Source organism: Hyaena hyaena, unplaced genomic scaffold (genome assembly GCF_003009895.1).
Source record: "Hyaena hyaena isolate Hyena2069 unplaced genomic scaffold, ASM300989v1 scaffold_35, whole genome shotgun sequence".
In the NCBI taxonomy this organism is placed as follows: Eukaryota; Metazoa; Chordata; class Mammalia; order Carnivora; family Hyaenidae; genus Hyaena; species Hyaena hyaena.
In genome coordinates this window covers 4939574-4953619 of record NW_024080667.1, presented here as the reverse complement: position 1 = coordinate 4953619, position 14046 = coordinate 4939574, and the positions used below count along the sequence as shown (strand labels likewise).

Below are 14046 nucleotides of genomic sequence, written 5' to 3'. Positions count from 1 at the left end.
AACCTGCACCTGTGAATAGGGGCCTGAGCCAATCCGGAAGCTCGGATGTGGGGAAGCAGGGCCTGGAGCCGGAGGAGGCTCAGACCCTGCCGCCAGGCCTGGATCCGAATACTAGCTTGGCAAACAGGTGCATGCACTGGGTCCCTGTGCCTCAGTCTCCTCGCCTGTGAAATGGGTCTAGTGGTACCAGATCAAGGGAGATAATATATGTCAAGCACTTAGCAGAATGGCTGGCAAGTAGTTGGCATTCGGTAACCGCTAGTTTTGTCACTATTACTATTATGATAAGTTCTCCTGTGATGACTCGGCTGTGATAACTGAGCCGTGAATCAAGCCATGACGGCCTGTTTCACACTTCCATGGAAGTGGAGCCCCCAGCTGCACAGGTAACGAGACCCTCCGTGTCACCCTGACTTCCTCCGTCTGAGAGCAGCTCATCTTCACCCTTTAGGAGCTGAGCGCTTGGGTTCAGAGCCTCAAACGTCTCTACCTTTGCCCAGGTGGACAGGGCGTGACTGGAAGTTACAAACTGGAACCATGAGGGCAGCGTCGTGGTTGGGAATGATCTTTCCAAGGTGCCTCCTTGTTATGGGGAAGGTTGGGCTTCTTTGGAAACTCAGACTGGAGATAATGATGTCTTGAGCTTCCCCGAGCAGCTGGGTACTTGGGAGACAATTAATCGGGCGACGCGTCCCCCATTGCGTTTCCATTTGGGTGATTTTACATGTTGGTGCCTGGCAGTTACTGGAGACTGAGGCTTCAGGGACCGTGGTTGAGCATGGATTACAGAGCGGTAGAAAGCATGGTTTTTAGTTCATTCTGGCCACATTCGTCTGCTGAAGGTTGACAGAGAACAGTTTCATCTCTAAAACAAGAAACCACCTTTCCAAGATGGTGAGCTGTGAAAGAAGCTGAAATTTGTTAAGTACCTTCTGTGTGCCAGGTGGGAACAGAACCCATCCCACTGTTAAGGTGTGGGCACTATTACACCCAGAAGCAGATGTTGCATTTTCCATTTTTAAGGATGGGGAGCCAGAAGCCCAGAGAAGTTACGTGACCTGTCCAAGGCCCACAGCTAGTAATCTGGGATTACACACAGCAGATCTGGAATGCTAAGCCAGTGCATCCTACTCTATCTAAACCTTTTCCCATGAACCCGTCTCTTATGCATCTTCTTATGCTAAGCTTGCTGCCCTCAAATTGTTTATAGTCTAGTTAAGAGAATAGACATCAGCCTCAAAACATAAATAACAGTATAAAATGCCACATTGCAAGGGCCTAAGCATTAAGCAGTTCAGGGGAGAGAGCCTTTCCTTCCAGATGGCAGGGACGGCTTCAGGGGGGGGTGGTAGCCCTCAAAGAAAAGACGAGCCTAGAAAGGGTGCGAGGACGACAGGGTGCCTCAGAGCCCAGGACTGGCGATAGTGAAGATCCCAAGGCGGGAATGTGAACAGTCTGGGGAGGGCAGGCAACCGGGGCCCAGGTTTCTCTGGGAAATAGAGAGAAGTAAGGTTGGAGAGGTGAGCAGGGCCCAACTCGGGGACCTGATCTGTCGAACGGAACTGATGCAGGCTCTGCCTTGAGGCTTTGGTATTAGCACTTCTTTCCTTGTTTATCCATCGGGCAGCAGAGTCCTGCTGAGGACCTCCTATGTCCCATGACCTGCACAGGGCTCAGGGACTGAGCTCAGCCAGACTCCAGCCCCACCTGGCGAGATCTAGGATGAGATGGGACCTCCCTTCCAAGAACACACCCTCCCCGTCCTTCAGCATCCGTGCCTGTGGCTGCGCCCACCCGCCCCGCCTGCATGGGCTGGAGGCCTCCTTCCTTTGCCTCCCCAGGTCTGGGGCCGAGTGAACTGCACCACGTGAAGCCAGCTGATCGAGTGCCCTTCATCCCAGGCCCTTCCCATGTAGTGCCACCAACCCCCACAGCCAGCCTGGGAGGGAGAGACATGTTATCCCTGGTGCTCAAGAGAACAGGCTCAGAGAGCGCAGGGAACTTGTCCACAGTCACGCAGATGTAAGTGAAGACCACCCCAGCGGGCCTCTCTCTACTGCCCACAGGGACCCTCGACTCATCCCTTTAATTTTTCAGCTGAGCATTTACCCAACCTGCCCAGACCGCGCAGCTGGCAAAGGCAGGGCCAGTGCCAGACCCCTCTTCTTATGGCTTCTCTCACCTGGGGGAGCAGGGGCCCCGCGCTGTGGTCAGCGCACCCCCTGGCAGGGCAGGCTACCGCCTCTAACCTGAATAGCATTCCAGGAAGTCCCTGCAGAAGTGCCTCTGGAGCGTTTGTGGGCACCACAGCACCATCTTGTGGTGACTTTGAGAGGGGCCGCACGTTTCGCAGGGAAAGGGCTCCATCGTGCCCAGCGAGGGGTGGGTTCCAGCAAATGCTGGCCCAGGAGGGTCTACAGTCAGCCTTCCATTGAGGGCTTGTGCAGAGCTGAGCGGCTGATCCTGCTTCGTGAGAAATCCGCATGCTGCCCAGCTATATCCTTGTTGTTTGCATTTATTAGGTACCGAAGATACGAAAGGGGAAGGAACCCTTTCGTATGGTTATCGAGTACCCGCTGTAACAGGTGTTTCCCAGACCCCATCCCACGGAGCCTTCCCAACAGCCCTGCAAGTTAGGGATTCCTGGGTCACTTTCAGATGAGGAGATGGAGAGGTGCTCTCTGGTTCCGACATCACAGCCAGACGGCGCAGGGCCAGCTTCAGACCCCTGCTTACGTGCTGTCGGAGCAAAAGCTCTGCCCATCCAAGCATGGCTGGACTTCCTGGCAGCAGCTGCCGAAAGTGGGCTGCTACTTCAGTGACCTTATATTTTTCAGATGAAAATCAGGCGGAAATGGTCTGATGAAGAATTTCTTATAAGAGAAAGAAAGAAAAATTGGATCCCATCAGGGATGAGTCAGGGACTTTTTTTGAAAACGACCAAAACTGTACACAAGCAGGGTCATGTGGCACATTTTAAAAATGAAAGGGAACTTAGATGGGGTTGTTCTGGGAATTCCCCAGCGTCCCAGAGGACTCTGGGAGGCCCCTGCCATGTGGCAGACTCGTGTGGGGAAATCACTGGCAGAGAGGAGGAAGGCCAAGTTCATGATATGTCACCAAGGACCTCGGCTTAGGCTAAGAGGTCCGTGGATGCACAACTCGTGCTCACAGGGACGTTCAAAGATGCAAGCTGTTACTGGGTCTTGTCCATTCCACAATCTGAGCGGCAGAGCCACTCATTCAAAGAGATATAGAGTTTGTCACACAGACTTATTACCACCAGCAGGCTGATCAATGCTCTCTTCTCTGTTCCTCACTCATTGTGCCAATTATTTCAAAATGGAATAAACAGCTGTAAAGCAGCACTCCCCAAAATACGGGAAATTTCCAGAGATGAGAAACAAGAAGAAAGTAGGAAATGAGAGCAGAAGCATGTGCCCTGACTAGAGAGAGGGGGAAAAATGTTTCTTTCGGGAATTCAGAGACACGGGACAATGTACCACGTGGATTTAGGGGTCAAATTTATACTACCTGCAGGATCCAGGAACCCCCAAGTCAAAAACTTGAAAATGGGTCTTCAATCCAGGCCACACAGCTATCTCATAAGAGACTGACATTAAAGATGAGCTCATAATCCAAACTTCTAAAGCACACAAGGAAAAAAACCTACCACGTGGGAAAGTCACAGAAACAGCAAACAGCAAACATGAGGAATAGACCCTCAGCCCTCGATAGAATGATTTGAGGAGCACCCTCTGAAAAAATAAGTAGGTTTACAATTATTAAAGACTTAAAACATTATAAATAAGTCAAAAGAAGAAGACACTGGGGGGGAAACAGGGAGATTTGACAATAAATCAAATGAAACTTCTAGAAGTGAAAAAGCAAAGTCATTGGGATGAAAATCTTAGTTAGATAAGTGAAACAGCAGATTAGACAAAGCTAGAGAGAGAGATCATGAAATGGAAGAGTTGATGTGAAGAAATTACCCACAATGCACCATGGAGAGGTAAGGAGCCAGGACATGGAAAGAGAAGTTAAGAGCTTAATGGTTGCCTAATACCAGCTCCAAAAGAAGAGAACAGGAGAGAGATACAGTTTGTTGGCTGATAATTTTCCAGAATTGATTCCTGAGATTCAAGGAGCATGTCTTGAGCAGGATAACTATTTTACACCCACACCCATCATAGTCAGATTGTAGAACTGCCAGGATGAAGAGAATATTTTTAAAGGGAAAAAGGAAAAGCTTACTTACAAAGAAAGCTCAACTAGACTGCAGAGACCTTACAAAACATCAATAGAAGCCAGAGGAGAAAGAAAAACAGTGGATCTAAAATTCTATATTTGATGAAACTATCATTCAAGATAAAGGACAAAATACAAGTATCTTCAAACTGAGCACATTTACCTGTAACAGACCTTTGCTGCAATAACCAAGGATCTACTTCAAAAAGCAGTGAATGGGTCACCTGGCTGTCTCAGTCTGTAGAGCGTGTGACTCTTGATCTCAGGGTTATGAGTTCAAGCCCCACATTGGGTTCAGAGCTTCCTTAAAAATAAAATCTTTAAAAATAAACAGGGGTCCCTGGGTGGCTCAGTCGGTTAAGCATCCGACTCTTGGTTTCAGCTCCTGGTTTGTGGGCTGTAGCCCACTTAACTTCTCTGTGCATGTCACGGCTCCTTACCTCTCCATGGTGCATTGTGGGTAATTTCTTCATATCAGCTCTTCCAATTCATGATCTCTGTGTCTCCCTCTCTCTGCCCCTCCCCTGCTCACGCTCTCTTTCCCTCTTTCTCTCAAAAATAAACATTAAAAAAATTTTTTAATAAAAAAATAAGCTCACACAGATACATCTCAACATCCTGGCCCTTGAGTCCCTAAGCTTTCACTTGGCCGAAAACCGTTTCTGAGCTGTCACTAGGTACCAGCTGACATGCAGAACAGACTGTCATTTGGTCAGCTGGCTCTTTCATCTCCATAACAGCAGACATCACATATGGTATGATTTATTTCTCTCACGTGGAACTGCACCCAACAGTTGCTTTGTCCTCAGACAGACCAGACTCTGGTCCCCTGGCCGAGAGCGGCCAGAGGTCGGGCATGCAGATTCACTTCCAGGGCCCTGGGGTGCTGGTGCCAGCCTTACCACTTTCATGGCCAAGTTCAATGCGGTGAGGGGGTGGGCGGGGAGCAGGGGATGAAGGTGTACTCGTTCCCTAAAGAATCCATCCCAGATCCTTGCAGAATATCCAGATGAACTCTCGGAAGTGATCCTTTCTAGTGTGAACCTCATTCCTGGGGGGTGGGGACAGTCAGAGCTTTCCTTTTTCCAGTCCCTTCCTGCTCGGCCGCCAGTCTCTCTCTCTGTTTGGCTGCTTTGGTCTGTGTGTTTATCTTGTCCGTGTATCTTCGGAATGGATTTTGTGTTAGAGGCAGTTCATATCATATCCTTCAAGGTCTGTTTTCTGGACCCGTCCGTGGTTAGGAGATAATTTCCTTCTTCGTTTCCCGCCTTATCTCTCCCCGCACACATGAACCCCCTGCCAGGAGAGAGAAAATGCTTCTTCTTTCCCTTCTCAGGTTTGAGATCCTTTGGTCTTCACGGCCCAGGAGAATCTCATTATTGACAACGTGACAGGCATGGGGGCGTTTGTGACGTCGCCTTTCCAGCCGCTTGATGAGATTTCTGTGAACCCTTAGAGTGGGCTGTCTGGAAATATCTGGAAAGCTCTGCACAGGCCTGCCTCACTTTGAGAAAGACCACTGTGTGGGGCGCCTGGGGGGCTCAGTCCGTTAAGCGTCCGACTTCAGCTCAGGTCCTGATCTCGCAGTTCACGAGTTTGAGTCCTTCATCGGGCTCTGTGCTGACAACACGGAGCCTGCTTGGGATTCCCTCTCTCTCTCTTTCTCAAAAAAAAATAAATAAATAAACTTAAAAAAAATCATCCTGTAGAAAGTGTCCCGTCAGGAGTGCAGTGTGGTCTGCTAGAATCGTGATAAGAATCACTGACAGGAAATACACTGGCCTCGTTCCTGACTGATAACGGTGAGGCTACTTCTGTGACTAGTGGATACACTGCACTCTGCTGAACCACACGTTTAACGATGCTTAGATGGTGAGTTTCATGTTCCGTGAAAAATTTCACCATGAAAAATTTTGTTTGAAAAACAATGACTGAGGAAGCGGTTAACCATAGTTTACAGCTCTATCGGCCCCTTCCGTGCAGAGGCTCTGCTCCGAAAAGCCAGTGTCACTGCTCCTTGCCACCGTCCGCCCCGCTCTGCTGCCGCTAGTGTTTCTGCACACAGCCGGCCGTCTGCAAAGACAGGGCCTCGCGCACTCCCATCCCCCTGGTTGCCAAACTGACCATGTGGCAGTAACATGGAGCAGACCCCACTGACCAAGCCACGGGCCAGACACGGTCCAAACACGAGGCCTCACACCAGCCCTGGAAAGTCAGTATTATTGTATTATCTCCTTCAGACAGACGAGGCAGCTGAGAATCCACATTATTAAACAACTGACCTCAGTTCAGACGACGGTGAGGCCAGGATTTGAACCCGGGTTTCTCTTAGGCCACAAGCCAAGCGGCTTTCCCCAGGACAGGTGACTCCCAACCTTCTTGAGCCCAGGGGCCCTTTCGAATGGCGCACGTCTTCACAGACCTGCCCACGGGAGCGGTCATATTTTCAGTGTCTCCTGGCTCTTGGTCACAGCATTGTCACAGCATCTGTCTACAGTCTTAAAATGACGACACCTGATGTGTGTCATGTGAGACTGTCTTTCTCTCTCTTTCTTTAATTTTAGAGAGAGAGAGAGCATGAGCGGGAGAAAGGGACAGAGGGAGACAGAAATCTTAAGCAGGCTCCACACTCAAGCCTGGTGCGGGGCTCGATCCCACAACCGTGAGGTCATGAGCTGAGCTGAAATCAAGCATCAGACTCTCAACTGACTGAGCCCCCCAGGCTCCAAAAGTCTGACTATTAGTAAAGCTACAGAACTACCTTTGTGCCTTAAAGCTTCACAAGAGAAGAAGCTGATGGTAGCAACAGGTAAATCCAAACATGTTTCAGCGAACATTCATTGTCCCTGCGGCAAAAAGGCAGCGAAGACACTACTTGACACTCAGGTAGGACCTGAGTGACGACTTTCTCTATTCTACCTGGAAGAATGAAAGCTTTGGGGCTGAGCAGTGAAATTTGACATTTTTTCCTTTGCAGCATCTACTATAGCAGCCAGCGGTCTCTTTCTCCTAACCCCGGGTTTCCCTCCTCGGCCATCCCCCTTCCCGGCAACGGGCAAGTGGTGAGGACCATAGAGGATTTTACCTTGAGTGGGTCTGAAGTTCTCCTTGCCGACGTCCCTTAGCTAACACCTGCGCCTTGCCGGGAGCCGGCCACATGGCTTGTCTCTAAGTTTGCAGCCCTGCAGAGAGCAAGCCCTCTTTACTTTTATTTATTCATTTAATTAGTTTTGCTTCTCAAACTTTTTTTTAATGAATATAATTTATTGTCAAATCGGCTTCCGTACAACACCCGCCGCTCATCCCAACAAGTGCCCTCCTCCGTGCCCATCGCCCACTTTCCCTTCCCCCTCACCCCCCATCCACCCTGTTTGTTCTCTGTATTTAAGAGTCTCTTATGGTTTGCTTCCCTCCCTCTCTGTTTATAACTACTCTTTCCCCTTCCCCTCACCCATGGTCTTCTGTTAAGTTTCTCAAGATCCACATCTGAGTGGAAACACACGGTGTCTGTCCTTCTCTGACATTTCACTCAGCATAATACCCTCTAGTTCCATCTACGTTGCTGCAAATGGCAGGATGTCACTCTTTCTCATTGCCAAGTAGTATTCCGTTGTGTAGATAAACCACATCTTTATCCATTCATCCGTTGATGGACATTTGGGCCCCTTCCATAATCTGACTCCTGTTGAAAGCACGAGCAAATCCTCTTTAAAGGAGAGGAGCGTGTCTGGATGTAGCACTGGTCTAAGGACGAAGTGAATGTGCTTCCAGCTCACTGCCCACCCTGACTTGATTTGGCTGCATCCTGGACTGTTTTAGGAGGTTCAACTACCGGTCTCAGTTCAAGGTCACGGGCAACTAGCTTTTGTGGCTTTTCCCAACAGCTCCCTTGTAGCCACTTCCAGGATCCAGGCGGTGGCTCATGCTGCCTTACCGCTGCTGGCCACAAGGGGTCCCAGCGGTCCTGCCAAGGGGAGATCTGTGGGGCGGAGCAGGTGCCTCTAGCCCCCAGCCCCCAGGGAGAGCTGCTGAGCTCAGCCACTGGCCCCGGGGTCCACAACCGCGTGGCACTGTGGGAGCAACAATAACCCACGCGCGACCACTGTGCTTCGTGTTATTAGTGCAACCAGCACAGAGCGCAGCCCCGGGGACCCGTGCAGTCTGGGTGCTCGTCCCAGCGTTACTCTCACTTCCTGCCTGACCTTGGGTGCGTCCCATCCCCTCTGAGACTCTGAGAAGACAGTTGGAAGGGCTCTGGTTAGAAACTGGAGTCCAGGGGCACCTGGGTGGCTCAGTCAACTGAGTGTCCAACTTCGGCTCAGGTCATGATCTCACTTGAGGTCGAGCCCCGCGTCGGGCTCTGTGCTGCCAGCCGCTTCGGATTCTGTCTCCCTCTCTCCCTGACCCTCCCCCGCTCGCATTCTGTCTCTGTCTCTGTCTCTCTCTCTCTCAAAACTAAATAAACATTTAAAAAGGGGGGGGGGGGCAGACAGAAATTGGAGCCCAGAGAGAGGAAGCCACCAGTCCAGTGTCACTCAGGAGGAGAGTGGCACACCGGGCAGAGCTGTCCCTCTTGGGCACATTCCTCAGGGGTGACACTGTGCATGCAGCTCCGGGCACCCGGAAACTCAGGCTCACAGGAGCTGAATGTGGGGACGCAGGCGCGCAGGGAGGCTGAGGGCACCCTAATATCCACTGAGCATCACCCGTGCTGGGTTTTCCTCACGCTGTGACTTATCCTCATAAGGATCCTCAAGGCCAGTGTCATTACCCACTTGCAGGCCCAGAGAAATGACCTGGCCCGAGTCCCAAACTCAGACGTGATTTTAACCCAGGACTTTGCAACTACGAAGTCCCTAGATTGGCTTTCCTGAGGGACGGCACTTGATTTACTCTTCATTCATTCACTCCGACGCCTACGGAGCCCCGAGCACATGCCAGGCACTGCTCCAGACCCGGCCGTGCAGCCGAGGACGAGGCGGCCAGAGCACCCGCCGTCACTGAACCTGGACAGACAAAACAGGTGACACGTGATACGAAGAAGACCACAGCGAGTAAGGGACGGAGAGGGACAGAGCCCGTGGGGGTGGGGCGGCGCATGCGCACCTCTCAGTGGTCAGTTGCCGTGCTTCTCGAGGTGCGCCGGCTCTGCACTGTGGGTGCTAGTCTGCAACACGGGGAAAGAAATGCTTCTTCCCTCTTGCTGTATTTACGCGACGAACAGTCCAAGGGCCAGCGCTGGTCTGTTGAATCGCACCTGGAATAATCCTGCCGAAAATATTTCTGAACCATTTGGTCAGTGCAGCTGATGAATGTACCCCGTGTCCTGGGACCCGGTCGCCCCGTCTTCCCTTCCCGCCTGCCTTCCCGTCACGCTGCACAGGCCCCAGGGAACCGCTGCCCGCTTCGGGGTGGGGGGATGGGGTCTCCCTCCTGGCGCGAGCGATGATCCCAGGCTCACCAGCCCCTCCTAAAGGAAGACGTCCCCTCCGAGTCCATGGCTGGCTTCGAGCTTCACGGGTGCTGGAAAGAGATCTGGGTCCCAATTCAGGCTGAGTCACTTGCCAGCCATGTGATCTTGAAAATGTAGTTTTCCTTGACTCTAAAATAGGGATAGGATAATGGGGGGGGGAGGGGGGCGCCTGGGGGGCTCATTCAGTTAAGCGTCCAGCTTCATCCCAGGTCATGATCTTGCAATTCAGGAGTTAAAGCCCCACGTTGGGCTCTGCACTGACAGCTCAGAGCCTGCTTTGGATCCTCTGTCTCCCTCTCTCTCTGCACCTCCCCAGCTCTCTCTCGCCTCTCTCTCTCTTTCTCAAAAATAAACATTAATGGGGCACCTGGGTGGCTCAGTCGGTTAGGCATCCATCTCTTGGTTTCCACTCAGGTCATGAGCTTATGGTTTGTGAGCTCAAGCCCCACATTGGGCTCTGTGCTGACAGTTCAGGGCCTGCTTGGGGTTCTGTCTCTCCCTCTCTGTCCTTCCCTTACTTGCTCTCTCTCTCTCTCTCAAAAATAAATAAATAAACAAACAAACAAACAAATTAGTGATCATGGTGCTTTGCAGGATTACATCAGGCACAGCAAGGGCTGGACTCATGGCCTGGGCCACACAGTGTGGAAGCCCCCATTACTGCGTGTGCACCCAGGGGAGCCCCCATCCAACCCTCCCCCCCCCGTGGCCAGGGACACTGACAGCCTTTTCTGGGGTCTCTTCCCAGATTGCCAAGGGATCATTGAGGACGTCGTCCTGCTGGGTGCGCCGGTGGAAGGAGAGGCCAAGCACTGGGAGCCTTTCCGGAAGGTGGTGTCTGGGAGGATCATCAATGGCTACTGCAGGTCTGTTGAACCTTTGCGCCAAGGGGGAGGCGACGGTACTTCCTAAGCACGGAGTGTGCCTGGGCCCTGCGCTGGGGACACAGATGTCTGAGGTCTGGCCCCTGTCCTGGAGGATCCCAGGGACCAGCGGGGCTCTGGCCTGTGAGGAGCAAGGCCCAGGCCAGGTGTGCTGCCCTGGGAGGCCTCTGTCCCCACAGTCTGAAGATCCTGAAAGGGCTCTCCCTGTGTCAGGTCTGAGACCGCTTATAGGGTGACAGGAGAGGCCAGGCTGGTCACCACAATCTGGGGGAAGGGGAGGTGGGTGGGTGGGACAGGCTGGAAAACAAAGATGGGGCCCCAGCGCAAGGTCTGTGAATGCGACTGAGGGGCTCCTGTGTGCGCCGGCCAGCACTGCAGGAAGGGGCGGGCGAGTGGGTGGGCTGAGCTCCCAGAGCACCTTCCAGGCAGGCAGGGTGACAGTGGGAGGAGCCAGTACCACGCCCACCGAGCAACGACCACAAGATGTGGGCGCCTGTGAAGGCTGGCGGCTGTGAGGCTGCAAAGGAGGCACCCCTGTTTGAGCGTGGAGAAGGAGGACTTGAGGGCTCCATGCCAGGCCGTGCCCCAGACCCCGGGGAAGAAGAGCTGAAGCCCAGCGCTGAGACTGCGGGAGGTCCGCCTGAGAAGGCGCTCAGGCCCATCCATCAGCCTCCAAGTGAAGCAACGGGGTGACAGTATTTAAGGGCAGTGACTTAGAATCGCACAGACCTGGGTCTTCATGCTGGCCTCAGTTTCCATCTGTTAAAGGGGGCGATGGATAATAGTAGTAACTCCCCCCAGGGTGTGATGATAGTTAAGTGATCTGCAGAGTTGCACACGGTGCACGCATGCTCTGTGAATGACAGAGGGTGTCGCTTTTTATCCTCTGCACTGCCAGCCTTGGGATATTCATCCAACAGACTTTTTGTAAGCACCAACCTCCTGCCAGGTACGATAGGGGGCACGCCGCAGCCCCGTGGAACCAGTGTCCAGCAAGGAAAAGAGGAAAGCAGGCAGCTCCAATTAGGCATCTAGAAGCCCGTCTGCGACACTAAAATCCAGAAGCTCTAAAATCAAAGGCTTTTCCCCCAGGTCTGGTGCATCCTGAACTGCCGAGAGGGGGCTCTAGGCTTGACTTCTCCCGTGGGGCTTCTGGGCTGGGTGACTTCAGGGCACCACCCCCCAAACCTCACAAGGGGATTACGTGACACACGGGCTCCAAGCTGGATCACCTCCCTAAAATCCAAAGCATTACCCTGAATTCTGAAATCTGGAGTCGGGCTCCAAGGACTTCGATAGGGGACCTGCATTTTATGGTCCCGATACAAAGCACAAGGTATGGACAAGAAAGTGACATTCTAAGCCCAGATCCAAAACAGGTTTGGGGTGTAGGAAACAGGAAGGTTGGCCGACTAGTTGTGGGCTCCAGTAACACAGCGATTTAGAAAACAAGGAGCTAGGCCTCAGGGGAGTAGTTGATCCAGTGGGTCGTGAACGTGACAATTCTACCAGCCAGCTGGAAACAGAGCGCTAGAGCTCAGAGAAGTCAGAGCTGGAGTGAAGGCCAGTGGGGTCACCAGCTGACACTGAAGCCAGGGGACAGCGGAGATCGTTGGAAAGGCAAAGTATAGAGAAAAAGAAAAGCGCTGGATTCCCAATTCTAAGTAATATGTTTTGGGGAGGAAGAGGCTCCAACCTGAGGTTGGGGCTACTCAGGGTCGTCTGGCATTCTGTGCCTGAGCCTGTAGCTGGCATGGGAACACAAGATGAGAGAGGCTCACGTCTAGTGGAAAGGAGACATGTGGAAATGGACAGCAGTGGGACACCTGGGTGGCTCAGTCAGTTAAGCGTCTGACTTCAGCTCAGGTCACAATCTCACCATTGGTGGGTTCAAGCCCCATGTCAGGCTTTGTGCTGACAGCTCAGAGCCTGGAGCCTCCTTCAGATTCTGCATCTCCCTCTCTCTCTGCCCCTCTCCTGCTCACACTCTGTGTGTCTCACTCTCTCAAAACTAATTAAACATTAAAAAATCTTAAAGGAAATAGGCAGTTACTAAAAAGTCAAAACTAAAAATGTACAGTATGAAGGGGAAAGATATAACAAGTATTAGACTCTTGCCACCTGCCAGACCCTGTCTTTGTGGCCGTGATCTCCTTTAATCCTCCCCAAAACCCTGTGGTGGAAGTACGTTCATCCCTTTTACACATGAGAAAACTGAGGCTCAGGTTAAGTCGTGAAGCCAGCTAACTTTAATTTTGACCTACGCCCGACCATCCTAAGTAGGACCCAAATCTAAATGGAACTGATATGGAAAGCCTTTATCATTTTGATGATTTAGGCTGCAGGAGCAGCTGTGTAGTTCAGAGCTAAAGATAAATACGATTTTTAGGCACAGATAGAGGGTGTTAGCCAGGACACAGGAGTTCCGGCAATCAGTTTGGCTCTATCACTCATACTATAAGCTGACCTCTTAGAATTAGGATATGGTTGGGGCACCTGGGTGGCTCCGTTGATTAAGCGTCCAACTTCAGCTCAGGTCATGATCTCAGGGTCTGTGAGTTCCAGCCCTGCATCAGGCTCTGTGCTGACAGCTCAGAGCCTGGAGCCTGCTTCAGATTCTGTGTCTCCCTCTGTCTCTCTCTCTGCCCCACCCCTGCTTGCATTTCCTCCCTCTCTCTCTCTTTCTCTCTCTCTCACTCTCTCTCCTTCTCAAAAATAAATAAATATTAAAAGTTTTTTTAAAAAAGATTTAGAATGTGGTAGGAAGAACAAAGAAACAAGACAAAGCCATAATATATAAAGAGTTTGTGCAAATCATTAAGAAAAAAAACTAATAAGAAAATGGTCAAAGGATCTCTACACATAAACTCACAGAATAAATACAGACGACAATTTTTTTAAAAGATGCCAACTTTATCATTAATAAAGTAAATGCAGATTAAAATCAGTAAGATACCATTTATCACTCATCTGAAACATGATTAACATTCAATGTCGGTAAAAATGTAGAGAAATGGGCACTGCCATACACCATTGGTAACAGTTGAATTTAGCAAATACTTTATGGAGAACAATTGGCCATATCCCTCAAAATTTTTGATGTGCCTGTTTTCTGGTCCCACACATTCTGACTTCTGTGACCCTGCTCTACTACACACACACACACACACACACACACACACACACACACAGAAATGGATGTGCAAAGAGACACATTGCAGCTTCGTTTATAATTAAAATTTTAAAACTATCTAAATGAAAATAAAGACATTAAAAAAAAAAGGAGGCTCCTGGGTAGCTCAGTCGGTTAAGCGTCCAACTACGGCTCAGGTCATGAGCTCATGGTCCATGGGTTCAAGCCCCACGTCGGGCTCTGTGCTGACTGCCAGCTCAGAGCCTGGAGCCTATTTCAGATCCTGTGTCTCCCTCTCTCTCTGACCC

The 14046-nt window shown here is 51.2% G+C and overlaps 1 protein-coding gene across 8 annotated transcripts in view; it reads left to right on the top strand.

The window, feature by feature from the left end:
* Positions 1 to 14046, top strand: part of TMCO4 (transmembrane and coiled-coil domains 4) — an 87629-nt gene that overhangs the window by 62434 nt on the left and 11149 nt on the right. For 5 of the 8 annotated variants that reach the window (XM_039228931.1, XM_039228927.1, XM_039228930.1 and 2 more), the window contains one exon: positions 10470 to 10587. In XM_039228931.1, the coding sequence (XP_039084862.1) occupies positions 10470 to 10587 (118 nt within the window). Of the gene's footprint in view, positions 1 to 7225; positions 7311 to 9029; positions 9272 to 10469; positions 10588 to 14046 lie in introns of those variants that run through there. The other 3 variants (XR_005527834.1, XR_005527833.1, XR_005527835.1) reach the window with 3 other exon arrangements.